This window comes from Rhea americana, unplaced genomic scaffold, assembly GCF_003343005.1.
Source record: "Rhea americana isolate MKP2758 unplaced genomic scaffold, rheAme1 scaffold_512, whole genome shotgun sequence".
In the NCBI taxonomy this organism is placed as follows: Eukaryota; Metazoa; Chordata; class Aves; order Rheiformes; family Rheidae; genus Rhea; species Rhea americana.
In genome coordinates, this window is record NW_028186660.1 from 62,822 (window position 1) to 88,943 (window position 26,122).

The 26,122-nt window shown below is 38.2% G+C and overlaps 1 protein-coding gene across 1 annotated transcript in view; it reads right to left on the reverse strand.

Annotated features, from left to right (window-relative positions):
* Positions 1-24,575, reverse strand: part of LOC146588439 (uncharacterized) — a gene marked incomplete at its 3' end in the record, with an annotated part of 67,852 nt that extends 43,277 nt beyond the window's left edge. The window contains exons 1-3 of the mRNA XM_085318002.1: positions 24,513-24,575; positions 22,599-22,704; positions 15,974-16,041 (exon numbers count right to left, since the gene is read on the reverse strand). Of these exons, the coding sequence (XP_085174128.1) occupies positions 15,974-16,041; positions 22,599-22,704; positions 24,513-24,575 (237 nt within the window). The remainder of the gene's footprint in view (positions 1-15,973; positions 16,042-22,598; positions 22,705-24,512) is intronic.
* Positions 24,576-26,122: the final 1,547 nt, after the last annotated feature.

Below are 26,122 nucleotides of genomic sequence, written 5' to 3' on the forward strand. Positions count from 1 at the left end.
AAAATTTACAGCACTTAAAATTGAGTTGGCCTTGCACAGAAGTGACCTACCTCTCGTTTACGATACAGATGCAATTTCAAATTACACAAGCTATGTACAATTGGTATTGCTACTTCCATGTAACTTTAACAAGCTACATAAAGCAGAGGCTTAAGCATCTTTTTAAAAAATATAAGCACAAATACAACAGAATCTGGAAAAGAAAAAGTATCACTGACACATTGATGTTTAGTAAAAGCACTAACAACTCAGAGCTCTTGCTGTTATTCTCATTAACGAAGCAGCAAGAAGGACCAAGACTAATAATTTGATGTGAGTTAAACTCTTAAAGTAACCCACTTTTTGATCACGAGTCCTTTACTCAGGGTAACCAGGTGACACCATATCACATACCAAGAAGCACAGGGCATCGGTCAGAGCTACATGCAGACTGCTGTGAGCAGAGAACGGAGAGCACAGTGTCTGAAGCCTCCCTTCTCACTTTACACAAGGCTTATGTAGACAAACAGAGAACTACTAAAAACTTGATTAAACAGCACTTAATGAATTAGCTACATAAACTAAGCATGCAACCAATCTAAAATATTAATGGTACMGATCTACTCTGCAGACAAAATCATCATGCTTGCTGAATCCCTTCATCTGATCATTTTAAAATGACAGTTCATATGTATTTTTCATGCACAGAAGCATATTAGAAATTTCAGCTTTCCAATATTGCAATTCTGAGCAGCCAAGATCTAGATAGTAGATAAACAGCTTTGTAAATAGCCAAATTTCTGAATTTGCCACATACRCTAACTTATAAAACTGCCAAGATAGCTAAAATAAGTCTCTTTAACTTGACAATTCACTGGTGGTGAATTTCTTTCATTCTTAGAAATGTATTTCTTTCATTAGTTATGTCATATAATTTTTAAAGGGTGGTGAAATAGGATACTTGAAAATTGCATGGTTATCTGGCAATTTATGGGACATTAGGAAATTATGGGAGGAATATTTTTAAAATTGTAGGAGAAAGTGAAGCAAAAATAAAATTTGTTAAATTTAAATATATTTTATACATTCATATACATGTATGCAAATTTATCACACAATACAATTACTTATCCTTTATGTAAAAAGGAAGCATACAAACATTCCCCACAACTTTCCAAAACACGTGATAAAAATCCAAAACCTGCAAGATAAAATTCACTGCTATACAGGCTCGCACTCAAAATTTTATTTATTTCCTACTCTTGCTGTTTTCTTTTTTTGCGGGTGTCGCGTTTTTCTTCATACAGAGAGAAGGTCTGTTGTGCCTTTGGCCAAGCCACCAGCCTGAAGAGCCGCCAACCCACAAAGCATGTCCTCGCGYACAGGAGGTGCATTGGGAAGGGGCACGCGCACCTCCGGCAACCCTGTCCTGAGCAACAGCCTCTGCAGAGCCCTTCGCAGCTGCCGTCATTGAGATGGCCGAGCTCTAAACCTCCGGCTGTTTCCCTCAAGTTAATCTATGTGGCCATCGTTGCCGAAATTCCTCAGACAAACTTCTAGCACAACATTTTACAACCACCCCCAAGCTCCAACAAGAAAAGGATCCCTGATAAAATGCCTTCTGCTGATCAAAGCCACATCTCAGTTTTGGCCTCCTCAAACTTGAGGAACTTGACCTAAAACCTAGCACCTACAAATAAACACATAACTAAATGTGCGTGCATGTAAGCCAGCTCACCCTGAATGACAAGCTACGTTCAGCTCCCCCAGTACGGTGGAGATTCACCTGCAGCACACCTCTGAGAAGCAGCAGCAGACCCAGGGGACCCCAGAGGAGATTCCTCCTTGACCATACACAAGAGCCACGCAACTGTTGCCTCCCATGCAGCCCTTCACGTAAGCCATTTTTACTCAAAGGAATTTGAGTGAGCTCTCGCTCTTCGAGATTTTTGAAACTTGCTTCTCCTAAAACGCTAAAAAGAGGAACAAATCCTGGGAGTTTGTCAGGTAAGCTTAAAGTAAAGTTTATTCACAGTTCGGATAAACTAAGTCTACACACTAGAGGAGCTTGCATGCCATTCCCAGTGTCTAGGAAGTGAGTTAATTTGTATGCCCAGGTCAACAGATTCAAGCTTTGTGCTACTAAACTAAACAGAAAAGGTGCCAGGTTTCTTCTACCCAGAGCGGGCAGTGCAGGAACAGGGGCAAGGGAGGGAAAGTACAGAAGGATGCAGATGTGAAAGAATTTAGCAAAAAGTAGTAACACACTACAGAGTCAAAAAGCTGTGGGAAAACAAGCTATTTTTTCCAGAAATATGACAAACAACTATTTTATTGGACCACAGGTGAGTCTCTATTTAGAGAGAAACAAGAAATCTAACAATATGAACCACTGTGTGGGATATAACTGTAATGACTGTTTCAGTTGGAACGGCTCTCTAGCTCAGAGCATATTTATTAATACATTCGCAAAAATCTTGATCTTGCATCAACTTCTGAAAAGCAGGCTTGCAAAATCCTTAAGTTGAGAAAGAAACCTATTCTGGTTTCACTCAAAATCAAACAACAAGACTGGAAAACCAGACAAAAAGAATAACAACTGTGGTCTATGGATTCTGAGATTTGTTGGTAGACCTAATATGGTCATTTTGGAAAAACAAAGAACATTTAAACAATACAAAAAAATTATTCCTAGGCAAGAGAAGTTAACAGTAGTCTAGCTTCAGTAAACTTCAGCTCAGGCCCAAGGAAGGAAGGAAAATTTTCAACAGCACATAGTGATTGAGGGCTGTTGACATTCAGTGAAAGATAAAAACAAAAATATCCTTTATAACTCCAAGGTATTGTAAATATTTATCGGTGAATGCATATTAGAATATCTCCTGGGGAAAATTTAGCAACGTAAAACAGATCTTCAGCGTGATGTATTTTGTGAATTAAATGCTTTTTTATTATTATATTTTAAAAACAAGCCTTCTGGAACTTTCTCAAAGCAGCTGAAGGATTAAACTGCTACAGGATAGAGTCATCCTTAACTGAAATGAGATATATTGCCGCAGAACTGCATAGGAAATGAAGGGGCAGAGGGACTATAACCAGACTACTTCTGAAAAGCAATGAATAAACAAATCAAACCTGAATTAAAAAAGGCTTTTAAGGTACTTCTCCTGTCCCAAATAAACGAGAGAAAGAAGGTGTAATGAAGCAGAGCACAAACACATCACGCGCTAGACATAAATCTGAGCTCAGTGCATTATCTACTCCATCGTGTATACGCGGGGCGAGGGGAGAAGTCAACATCTGGAATGTGCAAAGGAAGATGAAAGGACTCCAGGCCCATATACTCCAAATCAAGAGGAGACTGTTTACATCCATTTTGTTCCAGGGTAATCTTTTCAGACCCATTAACTCACTGACTTGCCAAGTGAGGCGACCTCAAGAGTCAAGGCTATTCTGTGGCACAGGCACGGGGCTCGCGTTTCCAGCAGGAGCACGTTCACTGCGCCGGATGGAGAGCAAGTGGGACAACACYGCACACAAGTAGCCACCCTGTGCGGGTGATAACGCTTAGAGCGAGGGAGGGAAAGGTTGCCATCGGGTATGGAAGTGGACTCCTCCACTAATATCACAAAGATTTATGACACCTTAATCAGCCGGCACTAAAGCACTGATGAGAAAAGCAGCAAAACATGGTTAAAACTCCTTAAGGTTCCCCCTAAACTCCTGCAACCGTAAAGATCGCACACTGACACAAAAACTAGCTACTTAAGGGCATTATGAAAAGATACCAGTGGCCTTGTCAGCTAGCTGTATTTAACCATCCRTTCATAGACTTAGAATAGATAACATCTTCTCCTTTGCTTTGGCATTTCAGCAGCAAGAAAAGAAAACAAAATAAAGCATATGTGTATGTTTTAGTGCAATGAGTAATAAAAATACATGAAAATATTGAAACTGGTGAGTTTAAAGTTTGCTTATCAGGCCAGTAGCTGAAAAATCATACAATTCATGCTTTTACATGCATAACTCAGTCTAGCTATTAAAAAAAAAAAAAAAAAAAAAAAAAAGACAAACTCTGATTAAGCTGTTTACAGTATGTGCATACACCAAAAATGCACTAGGAAAACCTTTGCTGTCCTACTAGTTGTGTCCCCACACTCCATTTCACGCACTCACTCACATGGGCTTGTGGCATATTATCTGGGGATGAAGACTGAAGGTTTTTTTTTTTCAAGGAAGAGCACTTTCCTATAATGCATCTTATCTGAAGTGCAGCTTACACGTGTGAAGATAAATTGTTTACAAACTGTTGAACGTTAATCTTTCTGAAGCCTGCTATTTCTGTGGCCCATATGTTTGAAAACTTCTCCCAAAGCACAATTATTTTTCTGTCACCTGAAAGCTTTTCTCTTTCTAAGAAGAATCAAGGCCACGGAACACAGTTTCTCAAGGGGAGAGGCTTTTTCTGTTTCTAATAATTTCTTAATAATTTTTTTTCATAGCTTTAACTAGCACTAGTGAAAGCTATATTCCAAGTATTAAACTATTTGGGGAAACTGGATCAGTAACTCCGTTGTCCCATTTGGATATCCATATTCATATTTCTCTTTTATGTGGCTAACAGCTGTGTAATGTAYTGTCTTTCATAAAGAATCATAACAAGAAGCTTGTCTATGATATATTCAAAAAGAACCTCATTTTTATTTTTTGTTCCTTTTGTCCTAAAAGCTCTACCACTGTTTTTGGTTGCTTGAGCACTGTCATTTTTAATCTTACTCTATACATCTTTCACCTATTTCTGTTACAAAGTTACATGTTTCATATTTTATAATGTTCTTGAGTTTAATTCAGGAATCATAGGGTTTCCAGCCTGTTTTCTCCACATGAGACATTATTTAATAAGCAAGCAATCACATTTCTTACCAACCAAGCTTTCCAAATGCAAAAGTTACAATTATCTAGTCCTAAAAGWGACAACAGTATGGGCAGCAAGGATACTAGTCATATCCACGTGGATCTTCTTGCTAAGCACAAATAGCAGGGAGAAAAAAAATAATTTTGACTATTGGCCTACTGCGGGGAGGGGGGGAACTCCATCCACGCTCCATCATGATTCACGAACCATAATGACTGACGTGCTTCAGATCACAGTAAGAGCTTCACTCTCTGGCCTGCCTCTCCATAACAGCCCTATTAAGAGCCTGAAACTTCGATTTGATTTCTTGGTCCAGCTGTGATTTTGTCTTTAGACCAAAAGTCGTAACTTCACAAAAATATTGTGTATGCATGTCTTGATGTCATGATAAATTCATGTGACCATTTGGCAAAGGATAACATTAACCTTGCCAGTTCACCATACAGGACAGCGTGAGAGGAGAAATTTCAACTCTACCTGACTGACAGCTGAAGGSTAGCCTCCTCTGAGGTTTAAATCTTTTGAGATAAGACAGTGGAGGTGTACCAGTAGGGCAAAARGGGCTCATTCAGATGCTAAGTGGCTCCAGAAGTCCAAATTTACTACTTTTTAAGAGGGGCAGCTAGGAAATCTTTATTTACAGCTATGTCCCATCAACAGTATATAAAAGTCTCTACATTCACGTATAAGATGCAATCTCTCTTTGAAAACGCCTTCTTTCTCAGATTCCCCCTATGAGGAGTATATGCTGAAAGAGAAATCCTAGATGATTCTGCTCATACGAAAAAAATAAAATAGCGAGTAAAAATATATATATATGGATTACTAAAATGCCAGCCACTCACAGAAACTCCCCCTCAAAATGTAATTGATGGGCACCCTTTTCAGAAGTGAAAAGACATTCTCCCTCCCCTATTCTTTTTCTCCTGCAAAGTYAAGATAGGATCACAAAGTTCAGCTGGGTTTAGGAGGATTAAGGGCTAGGGATTAGGCTTTATTCATTTAGGGATGTAAATTAGCTGCAGAGGGACAGCAGCTGACTGGGGAGGAAAGAGGCAGGTCAAAGAGCAAAGCATGTGCAACTCCAGGCTTTTGCAGCTATAAACCTCAAACGATGATGCATCTTGCCGCATTTTACACTCAYTTTGGAGAGCACCATTGCCCAATATACTTAAAAAGGCCCCTTTCGTTAGCAAGCAAATGAAGGAAGAATGATAAAATTCAGGTTTCCAGTTTTTAACATTACCAATTATGGTCCAAGTCCTCTAGTCTGCTTTACTTGCCTCTTTGTATTTCTAGTAGTGCAAAGGGAATAGAAAACAACTGACCTGTCTTAAGCATTCCTCCATTTCTAGCTAAAATACACAAAATCACTGTAGCTGGCTCCTAACCCAACTGCCCTTAGCAGTACATGGGAGCATATGGTGGTGACCACGCTGTACTTCCATTATCTGAGAGACACGATGCCCATAGGTTGCCTATGTATTTTAAAACATCTATACAGTGCTCTGCCCCAGCAGCAATGGAAAAGCAACAGCCAGTTCCCCTCTTGGTCCTCTTTCAGCCACCCAGCTAGCCATGGGACCCCCCCAAGTCTGTTTGATACATACCACAATAACGTCTCCACAAGAATTAGTATTTATAACTGTTGCTACCTGCCTTCAGTGTGCATCACATCTGCTAGTTACCAGTAAAATAATTACTCCCATTGAAGAGACTACAGCGATGTAGTAATAGAAGAGTTATGCTGTGCTGTATTGGAAAAAAATCCCAGACCATTTCTGGAGTCCAGCTTTTTTATTGGCTAGGCAACAGGTTGCATTTTATAGATCAAGACTGGCAAGCAATGTTTGCAGTTAGAAAAAATCTCATTTTGGCTTGAAAACTGAACAAACATGGTCAGGAAGTGATTGAAGCAGCATGGACCGCCAAGATATAATTTATAGTTACTTTCCCACACTTCAAACTATAGTTTTCTTCTTTGGATTCAAATTAAATACTGGATTGCAAATCCAGAAGTGCCTGGTACTACCTGGTTCAATTGTCAGTGTTTATTCCAGTGCATTTCAAGAGCTATATCATCTACAGAAAACAAATTGGAAAGAAAATCATCCTAAYCACATACATTTATATATGTACAAGTATTCGTAGTCCTATGAGCCCCTCTAGAATCTACTGCTGTTTCAGCCTGAGTTTATTTAAGTAGCTACCAAACTGAATTYTGTGCATGGAGCTGATAGCCAGTGATTAAAGCAGCATTAAATATTAATCTTAAATATTATAATAATAATCTTAAATATTAWTTTAATATTTTTAAATATTAATCAATTAAAACTCTGCTTTGCTTTACGTCAGAGCACTAATTGTAGAACATGAACCAAATGCAGCACTTGGGCAGCAAGGAGGAGAGTTTCTACAGTTGCAAAGCACTGGTCTCTTGAAGTATTTTCACTCTGATGCTGGGGAACTGTTCTCAGAAAATACTCTAAGATAAGGACCTTAGGCAGCTTCAGTAGTCTTCCTCTCCCCACACWCCTAGCACTTCTAGAACCCCAGCTAGAAGAAGAGTCCCTAGAGTAAGGAAGTGCCATGGACCGAGATGTAACAAAACCACAATCAGTAGGAGGTAACTGAGGCAGTGGCAGAAGCATTTTGGTGGTGGTGAACTTGACAGACATGAAGTAGCCAGCTTATCCCCCAGCAGAAGCTCCTTCTACTTGCCATCTCTGCTGGTTGCCAACGCCCTTCAGCCACCCCACTGCTCTCATGTGCTGTCCTGCACTTCTGCACCTCTGCCCTTCCAGTTCTTTGCTACACTTCCCTCACTGACACCACACTTCCCCTATTTGCTTCTCTCCTCCAGGCTTCACACCTTCCCAACTCACATGTACACAATCTGTGTAGAAGTAAGAGCATAATGTGACATACAGAAATCACTACTTTTATATTGTTCCCCCTTTTCCTATTCTTCCATCTATTTGCATAGAACATTTTACAATAGCATGAACCAAGATCACTCCCCTCCCACTTTCCTTTCCCTAGAGTAATTTTGGAGGTTAAGTAACCTGTCTCTAGAGTAATTTTAGAGGTTAAGTAACCTGCAATGCAAAGTTTGGCTTCTACTGATGATCACAAAAAAATTCATGCTCAAGTGTCAATTCTCTTGCACCTCATTGCAATGAGCTGGTTGCTTAAGTATCAAACACCATTTTTTTTTCAGTCTTTTAAGCACCTACAGAGCACATCTGATGCCAGCTAATGATATACTGGGCCATTCAAGCATAAAGAGATCAATTTTATTTCTTTCCAATTTTAAAATACTTGAAATACAGACCAAACTACTCCTAACTATGCATTTCCATCTTGGTTTACACAAGAGGGTCCTGAAATCTTCCAAGAAGTAAAATGTTTGCTATACAGCCATTAATCCCCTAAAATCTCCCTTCTTAAACACTCTCACTCTAGAAAATAAATATTCTGCTGTTTAACAAGAACAGAAAAGTTCACAGTTTGTATTCCACTACAAAAATACCAGCAAAACAAATACAGCATTTGTTGGTGCTGCCTCTTAGCAGAGCAGAGAAGTTACAATAGCACTTGCTATTTTGCACCTCCTCTACATTGGGGAACATCTCAAACGSTATGCACTTTTACAGTTTCTTTCAGGTAAGCTGGTAATTTAAATAGGTGAAAAACAACACGGGCAAAATTAGTCTTAACAGTTAATGCAACTTTCCAAAACAAATCACATGAAAATTAAACAAAAAACTCAATACCCTAAAACAGCTGTGCAGTTGTTTTATTACAGATAGGATTACTTCAAACTTTGGGATATTGGGAAGTATTCTAATGGAAGAGGTTGAGAGATCACTGGATTTGTTCATCTGTCTGAATTTTWAAAAATATACAAAACTTGAAACAAGAAATTTTGAATACCTTTTCAGTAATGCCAAGACTTCTCGAAGAATGATACCTTAGAAACAACAGATATTCAGATATCTAAGGTATCTAGTGTCACCCATGTAGCTATTTCAGTATCATATTAAAAAAAAGCCTTGAGTCAAGTCATGGATAAGAATCAAAACCTGCTTTATTAGATTTGTTGAGATTTCTCAGAGTCAAATCAGTATTTATTTGATGTTTCAGGCATATTTAGATGATCAAGTTCCAGCCAATAACAATAGAAAGGAAGTAAGCAGGAATACAACAAATATTTCATACATTTATGAAAAAGACTTAAAACTTTAAATCTTTGTTAGTTATCTCTTAAATTTATCCTTTTATCATGGAAGCCTAATAGAAAAGAGTCATTATTCTAAGAAGTTACACTTCACTAGAAAAGATTTCTTTTTAAAAAGGGGGGGGGAAATGAGACCTGGAACTTTCTTTCAATTGTATCATATTCATAATTGTATTGCTTTCCAAAAGGTCCAGTAGGCCATATATTAATTCATTTCTTTTTCTTTTTTAGATACGCCTCACTTGTGTATGAATCAAGAATTGGCCCACTAAGATTTTGGACTTCTCTTCATCAAGAGTTTTCTTTCTTTTAGATACATTAAAAAAAAAAAAATCCCCCAAAGGAGGGGAAAAGAACCCCACAACCTATCACCTTTCAAGTTCAAACTTAAACTTAAGGAGTCCCTGCAGAAGACAGATATTGGCACTTACACATACAGAAGAAAACAGAAGTTGCACTAGAACCCTCTAAGAGGAAAACGGAAAAAAATTAAAAAATGTCTGYGGGTGTAACTGAGATCCTCAAAGAATTACTCATCATAAATTGATTTAAAAGAAAATAAAAAGTGAATGCTTATCAGCAAAGTCCCCCCCCCCATATCTCCTTTCTTTTTAGCAGATATTTTAAGACCAAGTTCTTCACTTACCAGAACCAAATTATTGGGAGCTTGATCTCTAGCACATTCTCCAAGAAAATCTTTTTCTCTTTATTCTGAATGTGATGTTTGCCTTCTTCAGTTCCTGATTTTGGTTATTAAYTTCTCCTCTTTAATATGACTTGCACATTTCTGGTATCAGATGAGGAAACTTGCCAGCAGGAAATTATCTTACTGCRACACTAAAACATTTGCTCTTGGTTCTTTCAGTGCACTTAGCCTTGGAGTTGCAGAATACCACACTGAGCTGAGAAAGATCCTGGAGCTACTGTCCAGCCTCTACTACCGAAAAGGTTGAACTATCCATTTCGGTTATCTAACTCGCATTCCTTTCTTAGGACTGAGAATTCAACTATACTACAACTCTTAAAACAGATTCAAGAAAAAAAAATGAGAAGAAACTCTATTACCATTTCAGTAAATTGAGCCATTCAGAAATAAAAATAAATCATACTTCAATAGCAGATTAACCTATGCAGTTACTAGCTAGAAAAGCTTTGGTGGCCTCCTCCATGAAGATGAAATACTTTGTTTTTGACCTCTGAGTAGCTCACTTGAGTGCAAAAAGAACACAAAAAGTACTGTCATGGCTGTCCCCGTTTGTTCAGCACAGTTCATTTACACGTATACATACCACTGTCAGGTAAAGTCATGACAACATCGAAACTAACGAGCTTTAGGCTACTAACTTGATTGGGTTGCACAGAATTGCATCCCTTGCATCTTGAGCAGATAGAAGACACACCAATACATTGTGTTTCCTCCCCCAGCCCCCTTTTTCATAGGGGAATTTAAAACCACTAGAAAATGCCTCATTCAAGAAGTCGCCTACAGCAGACTTTATTCAGGGACATTCTTTCACGGCAGCTAAACACAGATTAAACATATTTGCATTGTATTACATACCTGAGGAACTTGGAATAGAGATGGATTAAGGTTTCCGGTTTCAGTTTAGCGATTCACACAAATTAAAGAATGACAACTGCTGGCTTCCCAGGCTTGTAGACYATTCGTGTCATGGAAAAAGTCCATGTTTTGCAATAGTACTAAGGATAGTTTAAATTCTAGCCCCTTACATTGTCTAGGAATAAAGACAACACTGTATTTGTCTGTAAACTTGGGAAAGTGAATTTGCTAATATTTAATGCGACATATATTTTATCGTTAATCTTTGAACAGGAACAAAACGTATTCTCTCTAAAATAAGATTAAGATAGATACGTAAACTGTCATGTGAAACTAAGGTAAATTAGCTTCGGGAAGGAAACCAAAGTTTGTCTCTTCTTTGTGGCTTAACCTAGGAGCCTTCCAAAAGGGCTCTGATTAGGGTGAGCTGGTAGCCTGAGCGACAAGCGGTGGCAGCAGCCTCTATGTCAAGTCTTGCACAGCTTCCAGCCTCAAGGAGCCATCAGTCATCCTCGCCAGGGCAAAAGGAGCAGCCTCCTTCCTCCTCGCCCTGGGGAGACGGACTGCAGCGTGCCTCCTGCCCTCCCCAGGAYCGACGGTGACACCTGAGCAGCTCCAGTGGGTGATGTTTCATTTCACTCCCTGATAAGACTGCCGCTATCCAAACACCTTCTAGTTAATGATTTCAGGGCCCCTAGATAGTTGGCGTTTGCAGCATTTTACACAAAGCTCAACTGTTAAATGATTAATGATTTTTTTCTTCTTTTTCTTTCCTTTTTTTTTTTAAACAATAGAAGAAAATCCTGTAAGAGAATTTTGAAACTATGTKGCCTGCTATTCTGACCACAGTACAACCCCTGGACCAAGGCTCMTCAGGGAAGACAGCAGACCTCCCACATTTTTTGAACGACATTTAGTAAGGAAAAAAATCCTAAAAGAAAACTGCCTTTTTATCTTAAAAAAAAATACCCTTTAGTTCAGYTTTTCAGAAAACCTAATACACTGACAGATTAAAAATGTTTTCCACAACTTTAAGAAGCCATGAAGACTTACATAGGATTAAAAATTTCAGTTTGGTTGAAACATGTTTTATAATTTTCTTCTTTTTCTTACCTGGACATATGCTCACCTAGTTCATTTATATTTTTATATGATGCAATCAGCATAATTTAAATGATGCTTTGTACCTACAGGACACTTTTTTGTTCATAAGTTCTATAACATGCCTGCTTTATGTTATGTCTAGTTGCATCAGAGGTTTTGTAAAATAAACTTTTTTAATGTAATGTAAAATGCGTAGTACATATTTACACATACTTTCACCCATTCTTTCCTGCCTTTAAGACTCTTAAAGACTGAATAAAGTAACTTAAGGAGTTGTATTTTTTTCCTCTTTTACAATATCATGATAACATAAAAGAAAAAGGGGTTAGATCACAATTTTATAAGCGCATTAGGCTGGACTCTGTTCCTGAATGCCTTTGGGAGTTTTAGCGCTCATACCTAAAAATTCATGAATCCCTGATAAGCTCAAGAACACTATAACTAACACAACAGGGAACCAACTCAAGAGGAGCTAAACTGTAGGTCCAAGGTATCGTCCATTATATTTGGGTTTTTTAAATTACCTTATGGTCAATTTTTTAATATACTTTCATGATCTGAACATTACTTCCCTTATTCCATAAATGCATTTGTGGAAAAGTGTATCGGTAAATCAGAAGGACACTGCAGTACAATTCAGCAAAACATCGCCACTAYGGATATATCAATCTTTCAGAACAAATAACAACAGCAGGAATGACATTACTGTCAAAAAAAATGCTTTGCACACCCTTATCGTTTTGCCAAAACCAGCTCACCATAAGAAACGAAAGAGAAATTCCAAGTTTGTACTTGCCAAATGAATCTTTCATTTAAATTTTGAAACAAAGGCATTGCATTTGCCAAACCTTGCTAAGCTTCACTGAGACCTTGCGTGAAAAAACAAAAGATCTGACTATTTGGAATCAGTTTTGATGTAAAACTTGGTCTCGCTCCCACTTAATACAAACAAGAGACTGCACATTACCTTGAAGTTCTTCAAATTAAAAATGATACAGACATAGAGCTGTGCCAAATTAACTCTGCTATGATGAAATGATTATAAAAGCATGGTGTTATGAAATGGTTTGGCACTTTAAGACATGATGAATTCTCTGCAACCTTCTGAAAACTGTTAAAATGAACATTACATGAAAATAAAAAGGCTAGTCTTGAAGTCAATATTTAATTTCCAAAACATTACACTCTTCAAGAACTTAAAATACTAAATACAATGAGGTATAAAGTTAAATAGATATTCACGTGGAAGTACACTCTTTTTAACAAAATTTAACACAATGGTAGATAAATAGATTTCTAATGCTAACATACTCTAATGTTATACACTAATTAGGTAAGACCATTTGGGCAACAGTGTTTGGCCTATATTACCTCAACTTGTACTTTTCTTCACTGATTTTCATAGCTCATCTTTACAAAAAGATGAAAAATTCTACTTATGTTCTTTTCTCACTTTTGGTTTGGTTCCTTTTAAACCAAACTAAAACTATTTTTGGCGAATGCTTTTAACAACATGGTAACTAGTGTTAATGACAACAACAGTTTAAAAAAAAACTTTTAGTTTTCTTTTTCCAATTTGATAATATASTACATCAAATATCTGAGCATATGACATGAATACTCTCCAGCTTGAGACACATTCCCTCTTAATTCTTCCACTAATGTATAACCAGTCCTTGCTTTCTCATAGCATATAATTTTTTTTCTAAGGGTATGTTCATTCAATATATGGCCATAATTCTCTACTAGAAGTTACTACTTTAAGTGGTAATAGATAACTCTCAAATTCCTCCCCAGGTTAGGTATATTAGAAAGCAGAAAACTCAAATTCTTCAAGGAAAATTATGTTCTGAAACTATCAGACTAGCTTAACTTAAAAGCTACGTCCGTTTCTGATGACTTTCCAACAGTCTAGATTTGAACTGAATTCTTACTTTACAATTAGGTAGATAATGYCTCTCTCCAAGCAAATCTGGTCATCCATTTGTAACAAGTAAAATGTGAAGAGAATTGGCAAAGAATGAAATTACAGCTGGAAATAACTAGGATAAAATGGTGTGTGTGCAAATTTTATGACTAGATTAGGATAAAATCTTAGTTACATTGTCCTGGCTCCCTATACAATCAAGGTTCATGCATCAATATTTGTTTTTGCACATCTCTYCTCTCTTCCTTCTCATTACTTTTCAACCCATCGCAGCAAATTTATTCGACAGGTAAGTATTTAAATAACATCTACTCCCATGAAAACTGCTGATCAGGTAGAAGACAGAGACCTTAACAGTGCATTCACTGAAAGTACTGAGCACTATCTGCTCAGAAAACACTTACTAGACTTCAAAAAACCTACCTGGGAACACTTACAAATATCTGAACTGCAAAAAAGCTTTACTTTGAGTTGCGGGAAGGGTGGGAAGAGAGGCTTAATACTTATTGTTACATATGCATGGGGGCTCAAATTATGCTATAGAATATGTAAATTCATAGAACTGCAAATGAATACTTGAAACAGTTGCGGTTAACAGAAAGAGAGGACATCAGGGACAACTGTTGGAAACTTGTCTAATTTCCTCTGAGCACACAGTCCACTCATTTTGCAAGCTCACAGGGACACCCAGCTTGTATCTTCATGACTCTAAAGAGTCTTCCCTGGGAATACCTTGAAGAAGCAATGGTTTTGCCAACCTGTGACCACAAGACAACCAGACTGTTTTGGARTTGGAACTCCTTTCCAATCCAAAGATTTCAGAACTCAAGGAGCTTTGTTCTGACCCAGAAAGATATCTTCACTTACCAAAATTCTCTAGGAAATGGGATCCCTTCCCCAACTAATCCTATTGCTCAGAAAATCTTCATTCTGGCATTGCAGGCTTCAAGGCCTGCAAAAAGTATTGTATATTGAGGAAATCTGCAATTCTGCAGAATTATTGAAATATTGTTGTTGTTCTTAGAATAAATGCTTATTTCAAAATAAAACAAAATGCTGAACTAAGAGTTTGAAACTCTTGCATCTGTTTCAAACACCGACACCTGCTGAATAAAGTTACAGGCTGTCATCCTCCGCACACATCCATTAGTAAAGGGGAAAGTGGCTTTTTTCTTTGTTTTTTTATTGATTTCACTGATAGTTACTGACAGAAGTGGAATGTTTTCATCCAGAATTCAGTTTTAGGATCAGACTTGCAGTATGCTTAGTTCTCTTTGTTTTTTTATTGATTTCACTGATAGTTACTGACAGAAGTGGAATGTTTTCATCCAGAATTCAGTTTTAGGATCAGACTTGCAGTATGCTTAGTTCTCATCCACTTCCTCTTTTCCTCTTCTCTGGCCTGTTCTCTCCAATCTGATTCATTCCAGTCGTGCATCTTTACCAAGTCCTTCCCCTTATCCAGGAAAAGGAATCTGAAATCCAAGCATTTCAACCCACTCTCTCTCATATTTGCCCACGGCACTTCTCTATCATATCTGCTCCTTCTTCGAAGGATCCAAAGTCCTGCTGATTCCAGGTCTCCTCCATAACAAACATAACTGAATCCATGTCTTCCCTTAAACTGGTCAGTCACAGCACTGAAGTATCTTTCTGGGCTAATCAGCAAATTGGGGCCTCTTGTTTCTAACCTAAATCTAAATTCCAGCATCTTTGGAGTTCTCCCACTATATTTTGGTTCCTCGTTCAATCTGTCCTATGTCTTCTCACATCCTTTTTTAAGCTTTAGTATGGCTTAAACCTAATCTATTTGTCAACAATATTTCTGTGGACAGGATTAGCCCAGTGTAAGGCCATCATCCCAAATGATGGTTTTCTAGTTCCACTTTATGCATCCTCCTTCCAATCTTCCCAATAAAAACTACCTATCTCATTGTCCAAGGAATAGCCTAAGTTTCCATGCAAGACTCCCAGTTTTATTTCCTCCCTTCCTGGCAGGTTCCAGCCATTAATTCTGCCATTCCTCCGCAACCAGTCCTGCCTTGTTAAGACTGAAGGAACAGAGGAAGGCTGGTAGATCACAAAGAGAAGAGAAACAAAGAAGCAATTGGCTAATTGTACTTCAAAAATGAGGTCCTAAAAGTTTCTCTTTTGCCAAAACCTGTAAGTCATTCCCTATACAGAAAAAGAAATTCAAGTCATGTTCAAGTCTCACAACGGAGAGCCACTGATAACATAATCACTTACTTGAAATATTTGTTTCAAAGAAAAAAGTGCCCGTCTCAGCTCCCGTCCATTGGAATTGTAGAGTTTTTCTGAAAAAAAGATAACAGTGAGAAGGTCAGCACTAACAGAACTGTCAACATTGCTAAAAAGGGGCACAGATTTCAAAAGGGTTAGCGGGAAGACTCAGTGCCAACTTTCCATTAGGCAGAAGGCTGTCAAAGCAAGCAAGTTTCTTGTTCATATATAGAGTATTCACTCATTAAACATCACAAGTAAAACCAGAGTTTAGCTGTGCATAATTACAGATAACATCTCCCAAGAGAGTTCACTATAGTTTCAAAAAACATTGGCAAGAAACAATACTTTAAGGTCATTTTAAAAATAGCTAGAAATACTCTTCTTTTGCCATTAAGGTAAATTTAGGGATTATTAAGAGTGCCAGATTAATATCAAAAGACTCAGCTGAGAGCACTCTCTGCTTTCGTTATCGCAGCTAGAGCCACTGAATTTCATCCTTGCCTGCCTTCCCTCTCGACATTCTTTTCCAGTGCTCTCATCTTTCTATTGTTAATCCCTTTCTACAACTGCAATGAACATTAATACCAAAAATAGCTGGACAGTCTGTTCTAAGCATAATTTAAAACAGTGTTTTATCCTCATGAAAACTTATCTTGATCTTTTTCTAATAAAAGCTAAAGCGTTCTTTTCATCATCCAGTATGGAAATACACTACCTTGTTTATATTCCTATTACACGGGCTCATAGAAAACAATTAAAAGCAGACAACAGTAACTCATCTGCTATCTTTCCATATCCTACCATAATCTTTGTGCCTTTGGAAGATTTTTGTACTGTATGTTTTAAGCTATTTATTGTGTATGAGGAAGTGATTTGTGACACTGTGTGTGAATAGAGCAGAATGTAACTAAAGGTCTACTACACAGATCTGTATGGCAGAGAAAGGTTTTATTCAACAGCGGCCATACAGACGCCTGAATTTTCCTGTGTTGAATATTACTGCTTTAACATATTATGCAGGCAATTACTAAGAAAAAACAAATCTTTGTGATCAGCTGCCATGACACACACTGCTTCATCCCAGATCATCAGAGGACCTATCCCGCAACGGGCAGCAGTAGCGGCCTGCAGTAGCTCAAGATCAAGGTTAGCTTGCCTCTGGAGCAGGAATATAAGAAAATGAAACATCAACTCCTATGTTTTCTTTCTTACTTTCCCTTGCCTATTTCTATTCTAATCACTAATTACACTGCAAAATGACATTAAGTTTTATTTCCCTTTTTCTCAGTAAGTTACAAAAAGGCATATCATTTGAGAATTTGATGCATTTATAACTCAGTAATCATTTTTCACTTCAAACAAAGAAGGCAGGTTTTAATTTAAGACAAATGTTTCTTATTCTCAACAGTTGCCTTCAAGTGAGGAGAAAAAAAAAAGTAAAGCTTCAGCAAAACTTACACTTTTTTGTAAATCTCATAAGTAATTTTGTTCATCCCTAATTGCTTTTGGTTTCAAAGGCAGAATGTGTAGAATTGGCAAAACTATTATTGTTATAAGTTGTCTCCTTCCTTGTACTGTTTACAGAGTCCTGACAAAATATTGGAGGAAAGGATTTCATTTCAAGCCATAAACTTAGAGGCATGCTTTAATTACTCTAGCTTAAAAACACACTGGCATGTGAAACTACATTTCTTGGCAGAATAAAGAGGAATTTTGTCAGGAAAGCTTAAACAATAATAAAGGTCTTTTAAGACCTGGTTTGTCAACTTTACATGCCATATTACACAAATTATTCTTCTTTGAAAGATACCTCCATCTGGCATTTGTTATTATTAATTTCCCTCTATTCATAATTCACCAGCATCCTATGAGCAGAGTCTCTCTAAACAGGGCAGTACATTATAATCTTAATTAAGAGAGGCACCATTTCTTAAAGTGCTGGCAACTTTGTGCATAAATATCAACATTTTAACAAATGCCATCTGTTGGGTTTTTCCTTCAATGGGAACGCTTACCAGCCCAGCCTGAGGGAGAAATACTAACGAAGCGCTGTTATGATACTATAATGGCAGTTACTGTCATCGGGGCATGCAGATTTCTGGTACATCTCAAAAAAACAAAGTTGAACCGCCTCCCCCCCAGCCTTGTTCTTTTTAGGGTGTAACATCAAATTTGGCCACTAGGATGGTCAAGTGCTACAGCAGTGCTACAGTGTTCAAATGCAGCAAAAGAGAGAAGTTCCTAACTGCAGTTCCAAAAAAAGATCTATCACTGAAGAATCAATAGCTACTAGATGTATGAAGTTTTTTAATGGTAGCAGCAACCAGACAGAAGCATGCATTGTAAACATTTGAACTGGTCTGATACAACTTTTGAGGAGCAACGATTAGGATACGTCATCTCATTCCTGATATTTCTTGCCAAAGCACAGCAATCTATATAAAGGTAAGTTCACAGTTCCCCCTCACGTTGAGTTCATCTTGTTCAATCAACTCAAGAATACAAGTTTCTAACCATTTCAACTTACATTTTTGTGTGCAGGCAACATACTGTCTACCCTTTTCTTACAGTGGTGGCAACCATCAGAAACGATCACAGACCACTATCCAAGGAAGTAAGTGAACAGTCACACTTCAGATTTATGCTACATTAGAAAACATTTTGGTTTAGTTTACTTCAAACCAGAGTAAAAAACCCCCAGCATGGGAAAGCCTACATAAGTCAAAGTACACTACAGATCATTTTATAAAAGTTTGTATCTTTATTGAATTTCTGTGGGGTGTTTTGCAGAAAACTGAATGCATCTGTGCTGAGAGACACTTGGGAAGCYGTTCTGCAGCCTTATAGCATTCCCATTATGTGAACACCACGGGGACCTCGGTGCTTGCTCCAAAAGGCCTAGATGGGAACTAAGACCAAGACCAAATAAATCCACAGAAACCAGAAGACAGTAACAACCAGGAAGCTGTCTTTCTATGGCAGAAAAGTACAGAGATGATTGTAATTCCCGCAGGGGCACCCCTGACAAAGGCTCTTTTATCCGAAACGAGCTACGCTCAGGGTTTTGAAGCAAGAGTCCCAGCTGCCCCAACTGCTACTATCACTAGAACCAAAAAACCTGAAGATGCTCCTGGGACAGAGGAGAAAAAAAAAAAAAAAAAAAAAAGCTGACTTTATGTCAAGTGTACTGCACCATGCAGGAACCAAAACACTACCAAAAGTGATAGCTGTTTTGCTTTTCTACAAAAAGCATAGCTCCTGATCACATTGGTCAGGTTAGAAAAGTTCCTTAAAAAGATACAGGGTAGCCAAAAACACAACATTTGGTTGGCAGAATTAAGGAGTTTGGATGTAAGCTTGAATATTTATGTTAGTATGACATCAGGCCAGAAACTGAACCTTTGAACTTCAAGTAAAACACTAGCTGTTACACTTTTCATTGAAGCTTCAGGATTGTCTCATCTTTTTGTTAAAAACAAATGAACACACACTACCGCAAAAAAGCACTCGTGACCTTCCACAGATCAAGTATAGTTTGGAGGCGCATTACATAACTTCCATAATGGATCAAGATTAAAGAAGATAGAAAGTCAGCATTTTAGAAATCTGACTGTGTCTACCTAACTAACTCTCCTTAAAAAAAAGAGGAAAAGGGCACGTCTGCAGCTATGAGAAAGGTTTAATTGCAGACTTACATATGATAGAAAATTCTCCTGGTGGTTTCCTCTGATGTTAACACTAGAGGGCACTGCTTATTTCTTTATTTTAAAAAGGAAAGGGCACTCTGTCCCTCCATGGCACCTTCCCAGTGATTGAGCAATAGCGTTCAGGATGCTAAGCCGGTACTTCAGGGACCTTGAAACTCAGCTTTTTACTTGTAGCCTCTAGGAAATTCTGAGAAATTAAAAAAAATCAGCATTGCCAGGCTCAAACATTCAAAATCAGAGTCAACTCTTCTGAAACAAAGCAGATAGAAAACCAGGGGCTAGTATGAGCTTAATTTTCCATTTTTGTTGCAACCAAAAGCCACATTTGTTAAATTATACCCACATTTGTTAAATTCTCCTTTGCATCATAGGGCCTAGATATACTTCCTTAAAAACTCATGAGATTTTTAGCTCACCGCTTGTCTGCACATCATGTCTCTAGGCAGAACATCGAATACTATATCAGACTTGTGATATAAACTCACATATGTGAGAGGTACAAAGCTAAATGAATTTACTTTCTTCCATTAATAGCACTTTGGGAATGCAAATGCCTACACTAAAAGAAAATCATTATTTACTACTCTGCTTCTGTAAAAATAACTCTCCTAGAGAGAAAAGAAAACCCACCCACAGCAGATAAAGAGTGATTTCTCCAGATGAATCTAAAGAGACTAGTAGTCGCTAAGTAGGTGAGGCAATTTGGTTTGCAATTGGCATATTTTCTGGAAGGGAGAGAGAGAAAAGCCTTTTAGAGATTTTTATTTCATCAGCCTGCAGATAGTTTTCAAAGGGYACTATGTATTTTCAAAAAATGACCTTCAGATGATCATGTTCCACTGGGTATTCATCTCTTGACTGTAGAGAAATTGGGAGTATTTTAAGCAAATAATAATTTGCCTCTTTATTCTTAATAAAATCAYTGATGTTTCTTCTACTGTCTATGGGAAAATGAAATGTTTTCAATCTACAAGAAAAAAAAAACTTGAATTGGCTGAATATTGCTTGGTGCAGTCCCATGTGTAACACCTGACCTCTGACCGACAGGCTACCATTCTCCTCCCTTCCTCTTCCATCACACCCATTGAATTAGTCCCTGGGATATAGTAATTTATGTAGCATCAGCCTTTTGAGCTATTGGCAAAGGCTAGTGAACATCTGGGCTGAGCACAAATGGGAGTTGCTCTGCTTCACTTGCTGCTGCCTGAATGACCTCCACATTTCCCATCCATGCCTCTTTTCTTCAAACTATAATGTCAAGATGAAGCTCCTTTCCTTATAAAAACATAAAAGGGAGATTAACTCTATATTTGATTACATTAGCAGGATAGCTGGTGCAGATCTAATTAAAAGACCTCTTAAATATTTCCTGTCATTCATTTYTAAATTCAATGCATGAGACAGAAGTAGCCACATTCTCTGGCTTCCACYAACCACTAGAAATCAGGCTCATGCTTGGAAACTAAGGTCTTACTTCTTGCCTTTGTAAAAATAATAATAAAAAAAAAATTAACTACTCCTTAAACAGAAGTAATGAAACTGTCCTTCAAAATTCAAATCACCTGTTCTCAAGTTTCCACCAGCACTGAAGTAAAAATCAAAAAGTAAAAAATAAATTTAAAAATTTTTAATAATTGAAAACTCCAATCTTCTTGTGTATGATGAATACCACGCTTCCAACTTCACTACTATGCTCCTTTAATTTTAACTGGGTCTTACTCTACCTGAATCAATGGAGTTACACAACTCTTAAAACTGGGCAAGAACTAGATTAGCAGAGCAGTAAGTCAGGCTCCAGTCCTGAAGATGTGTGTCACAGAATAATCTAAGACACCTCACAGGACTCTATAGTGGGCCCATGAGTACACACAAGGCTGCAGATCTATAAAATTACTGTATATAAAACTAATTAGTGCAACGTGCCATTCCTTCACTGTATAGCAAACAAATTAAAGCGGTGCTTTAAGAAAAGACTTGGACCTATGCCAAAAAGAGGCTCTCTCTAGTTTTGATTTTGTCCACAAAAGCTGGTAATAAATCTGTTGGCAAGACAATACGCTTTCCTTTTACTCCCAGACCCCCTAGAAAATACACAAGAGAGGGGATTCATTCATAGGCACATTGCCCACTATTACATTAACATAATAGCTTCTTCTGCAGAGATTACTTAGTTTTGCATATTACAGACCTTCAGATTTTTTTTTCTAAATGTGATTTTATTTTCTCTGTATAAATACATTTTTATGCATTCATTAGCACAACGTTTATCACCTGTAAACTTGAACTATATATTCCCCTACTAATCCAGGGATAAATGACTAGCATTGAGCGAGAAGAAGTAGTTTTTAACAATCAAGTACAATCTGATGAAAAGTAACAGGCWAAGCGCAAACTATGCTAAGCCTGGCAGCTGAACTCCAAACTCCCGCCAGTGTCAGCGCCRCACGGCTCCCGCGGATTTCCAGGCTGCCTTGCAAGGAGCACGCTGCAAGCTCYCAGGGAGAAGATAACCTATTGCAAGCTCATTTGCATTCAGACATAAAACAGCCACTGAGTTAATTTATCCAGGTTCCCTCCTTCCGTAGAGGAGATGGGGATCCTTTGTGGCCAGAAGATCTCCTGATGCCTGCAGATGAGAAGGGCTTCCCATGAGCCTGCTTCCTTATTCCCTCTCTAACGGATCCCCAGGTGCAGAGTGGGAGGACAGAAAGGCACAGAGCAGCCTCAGACACCCCTCTCCTCCCCATACCTAGAGCCACACGGCCAGGAGCTCAGGGAAGAGGCTCCAAAGACAGCCACCTCCAGAGAGGAGGCATCTGCAAGCCCTGGGGAGCCTGCGGGTTTGGACTCAAAAGCAGCGACAGCTCCACAGTGGGAACAGCCGTGGGAATGAAAATTACCCAATATTGCTGTACACTTACCCTTAAAAAGTTTCCTGCCTTGCAGAGGAGAAGTGTGCGTTCCTTCTGCTGCAAGAAGCAAATGGTCAAAAAAGTGTGCTGGATTTCTGCAAGGAGAAACTCCTTCCTTCCAGAGGAAGGAAATTGCATTTTTGGGAGACAAACTTGAGCTAACCTTCTTTGGATGCTCCTCTGAAGCACCAAAAATGCCAATTTATACCTCAAGTGAATTAGTATAAAACTGTCACAGTATGAGAACAMTGATATATTTTAAATTCAACTGCAAATGTATCCCTTCCTCCCAAAGCCAGTGTCCTCCAAACTAACTATGCCTTGTTTCCAGCTCCTATATAGCCACAGGATATGACAATGGATCCAATAATTGGGGGGGGGGNAAGGAGCAACAATAAGAAAACTCCAAAGGACTGAGGAGTAAAATGATAATCTCGAGGATGAGGAAAAAGAGACAGAGTAATAAGCAGGAGAAATAACATCAAAAATAGCACAGAAGACCAGAAAAGAGAGTCAGTAAGTGGGAGAACAGCCAGTAAGGGTAACCTGATGAAGATGGAGATTTAATTTTTTTTTCAATATAAAAACAATAGTGCTTGAAAAAAACTGTAATGCTTAAATGTTCATCTAAAGAGAAGTAAAATTTAGGAATTAGGAAGCACAGGAAAACCTGAATGGGAAATTGAATCACTCATGTAAAACCCACAAGAGAAATCTTCCATCCAGGATAGGCTCTTCACCCTGCAAATGCAGCCTCTCCCATCTATCCTCTAAGTTTTATTCAATATTCTAGATTCATTACCACCATACAGAAAAACTACAGCAAAAGTAGTAATCCAGCAAGATTTAAAAGCATATATAGCTGGTAGACAGGACTTTTCGGTTGTGTTAATCTTCCCTTATGCAAGCCTGACAGAATTAAATTGATCCCTCCTCTCAACCATTTCTATCAAAATTCAGCTTATTCTACTTTGCTTCAGGCAAACTGTAAATGTGTCGTGGATAAACCACTAACAAGAGTTTGCTCCTCGCAAAGCTCTAAAATGCTGTTCCTTGCCTCTTGTGCACTAATCCACATGAATGTGGAACCAAGAAGAACATTTATCATACTACCCCTACACACTAAGGCAAATAAATGCCAATGATTTACACTAAAGAGAGATGCTAAAACACAGTAAGTGTTTATACAGTTAAGCGCAACAGGAAACCTTAGTTCTCATCTGCTGCATCCTGTGGGTTAAAGATATAAACCATCCACTACCACTATGGGAAAAAGGACACAAACAGCAAACGAGCCCAATGCAAGATGCGCCTAACAGCAGGTTTTACATGTAAATTCTGAAGTAAGAACTAGAACAGGACAGAAAAACTTYGAATCAACAGTGAATCACACTAGCTGCACAGGAGACAGCAGCAACAACCCCAAGTTGAAAGCTATGGACAAGCGGAGAGAGCAAGCCAATTCTGATTCGTTTTGTTTCAGTTCTCTGCAGCCCTTCCTCCCATTTCTAAATTACTTCTCACACTCATATAGTCCTTCTGGTCTTGCAAGCTAGAATATAGAGTTTTCCTTTAGGGTCATATTTCTTAYTAGTAGGTATCAGGCAGGATAAATTTGAACATATGTGGGGCAAGCCTTTCATTCAAAATAAGGGCAACAAAGTACACTGTATAAATCCATRAATAAAGTGAAGAACTAGAACATATTGCTCAATTTGGCCTTCCTTCCTTCCCTCCTTGAAAGAAAAAGCAGTATTAGAAAGGCATACTTGAAAGTTACAGCCTTGCCAACATATTAACAAAATTAAAATCCCCTGCTTCTTCAGCATATTCATTCCAGCCATGGAGCAGACACTGTGATGTATTTCCCTGCAATGATTTATTTGTACAGTCCCTCCTCCCTTGAATGCAGAAGGCACTAACCTGCTCTTCAGTTCTGAAGCGCAGGAAACAGCATTTCAGCTCAATAACTTCAAAGGAGCACATTTTTACGTGTCAAAAAAAATGCTGTGACTGTACTTTCGAAAAAAGTCAAAGGGCTACAGAAAGGAAAAGGCTATGTAACAAGGTCAAATATTACAGCACCATACTATAGAAAGTGGTGATGGAAAAGACTTACGAGGTCATCTTGTTCATCCCCCTACTAATGCAAAATTGTTCCCTAGAGAGTAATACAGTAGGAAAGTAGTAGTTTTACTAAAATATAGGTTACATAATTCAAGAGAATGGAGCCAGGGAAAATTGCTAGAAAAGAAAATAATACAGAAGAACTTATTGTTTTCTTTAGAGATTACTCTTAACCAATCTGAGGCTAAAAAATAATTATCTAAAAATACGTAAGTCATGGCAAATCTTTAATGTTTGTTTCAGGTTTACAACTAGCAYTCTGAACTGCTGCACTGTATACTTGTGTTTGAACAACAATATATCTCAGTGCCTCTTGGGTTACAAGCACTTGGTAATATTGTGCTAGGTGTTATCTGAATTTTCTGTTTTTATTCCACTTTAAACATTATGCCCACATGCTGCCCTGCATACTCAATAAGCATTACCAAGCCAAAAGCAACCTATCAAAAAAAAAAAATTATTAGGCACACCTGCTATGCCTGAAATTATGAATGTCTTATCTGTGTTGACAGCTTGGCAAGAAGCAAAACATCTGAGCGCAAGGAGACCATTGATTTGTGCCAAGAACATGAACGAGCTCCTGAGCTTCAAGTCCAGACCAAATTTGACAGTTGCATAAGACATGCCAAATGATGTCTCTGGGACCAGGGCGTTCCAGTGGCCCCAGTCCCTCCTCAGGCAGYRCCTCCAGTTATATAGCAGGCTACARACCTCAGAGGCTGCTGCCTCCTAAGCAGCYGCAAGTGTTCAACTCTCTCACGGACTCTGCAAAATTTTAAATGCCAAGTATGGCCCACCTACCTGATAACAAGGCAGCAGGCAGAAGAGATAACACCAGCAACAACCACTATGGTAAGGATGCAGCTTCTCAGTAGATTGCTGCTGACGGTTGCAACAGCACTGAATGTCTTTAAATGCCGAAGTTTGCATTACACATACGTATGTGCAACGCCTCCCCGTCTCACAGCCATTCTGCTGGGGGAATGCACTCCGACTCAATTTTTTTAGACATTCAGAGCTGCCAAGACCAAGTATTCACCACAAAGCCCTCACATACAAGTTACACTAAGTGCCCTGAGAGCCACAGCAAATATTAAGGATTAATATTCATCTGTATTCCAGTATCACCCAGAATCCTGCCATAAAATCATAAAAATTCACTGTGGAAAGGTTCTGGAGAGGTCATCTACCTCCCAATGGAGCTTTCTCTATACATTTTTTTTCCCAAATAATTTAAAAATAGAACAAGCAAAAAAGCTTCAATGGCAAATTGACAGCATCTGCAAGACATTATTCCAATGTTTCACTCAATTTACTATTGATAATATTGTTTTCTAAAAACTGATTTATTTGCTTTTATTTTACCCATTTTCCTATATACAATCTTAGTCTTATATATATTTAAA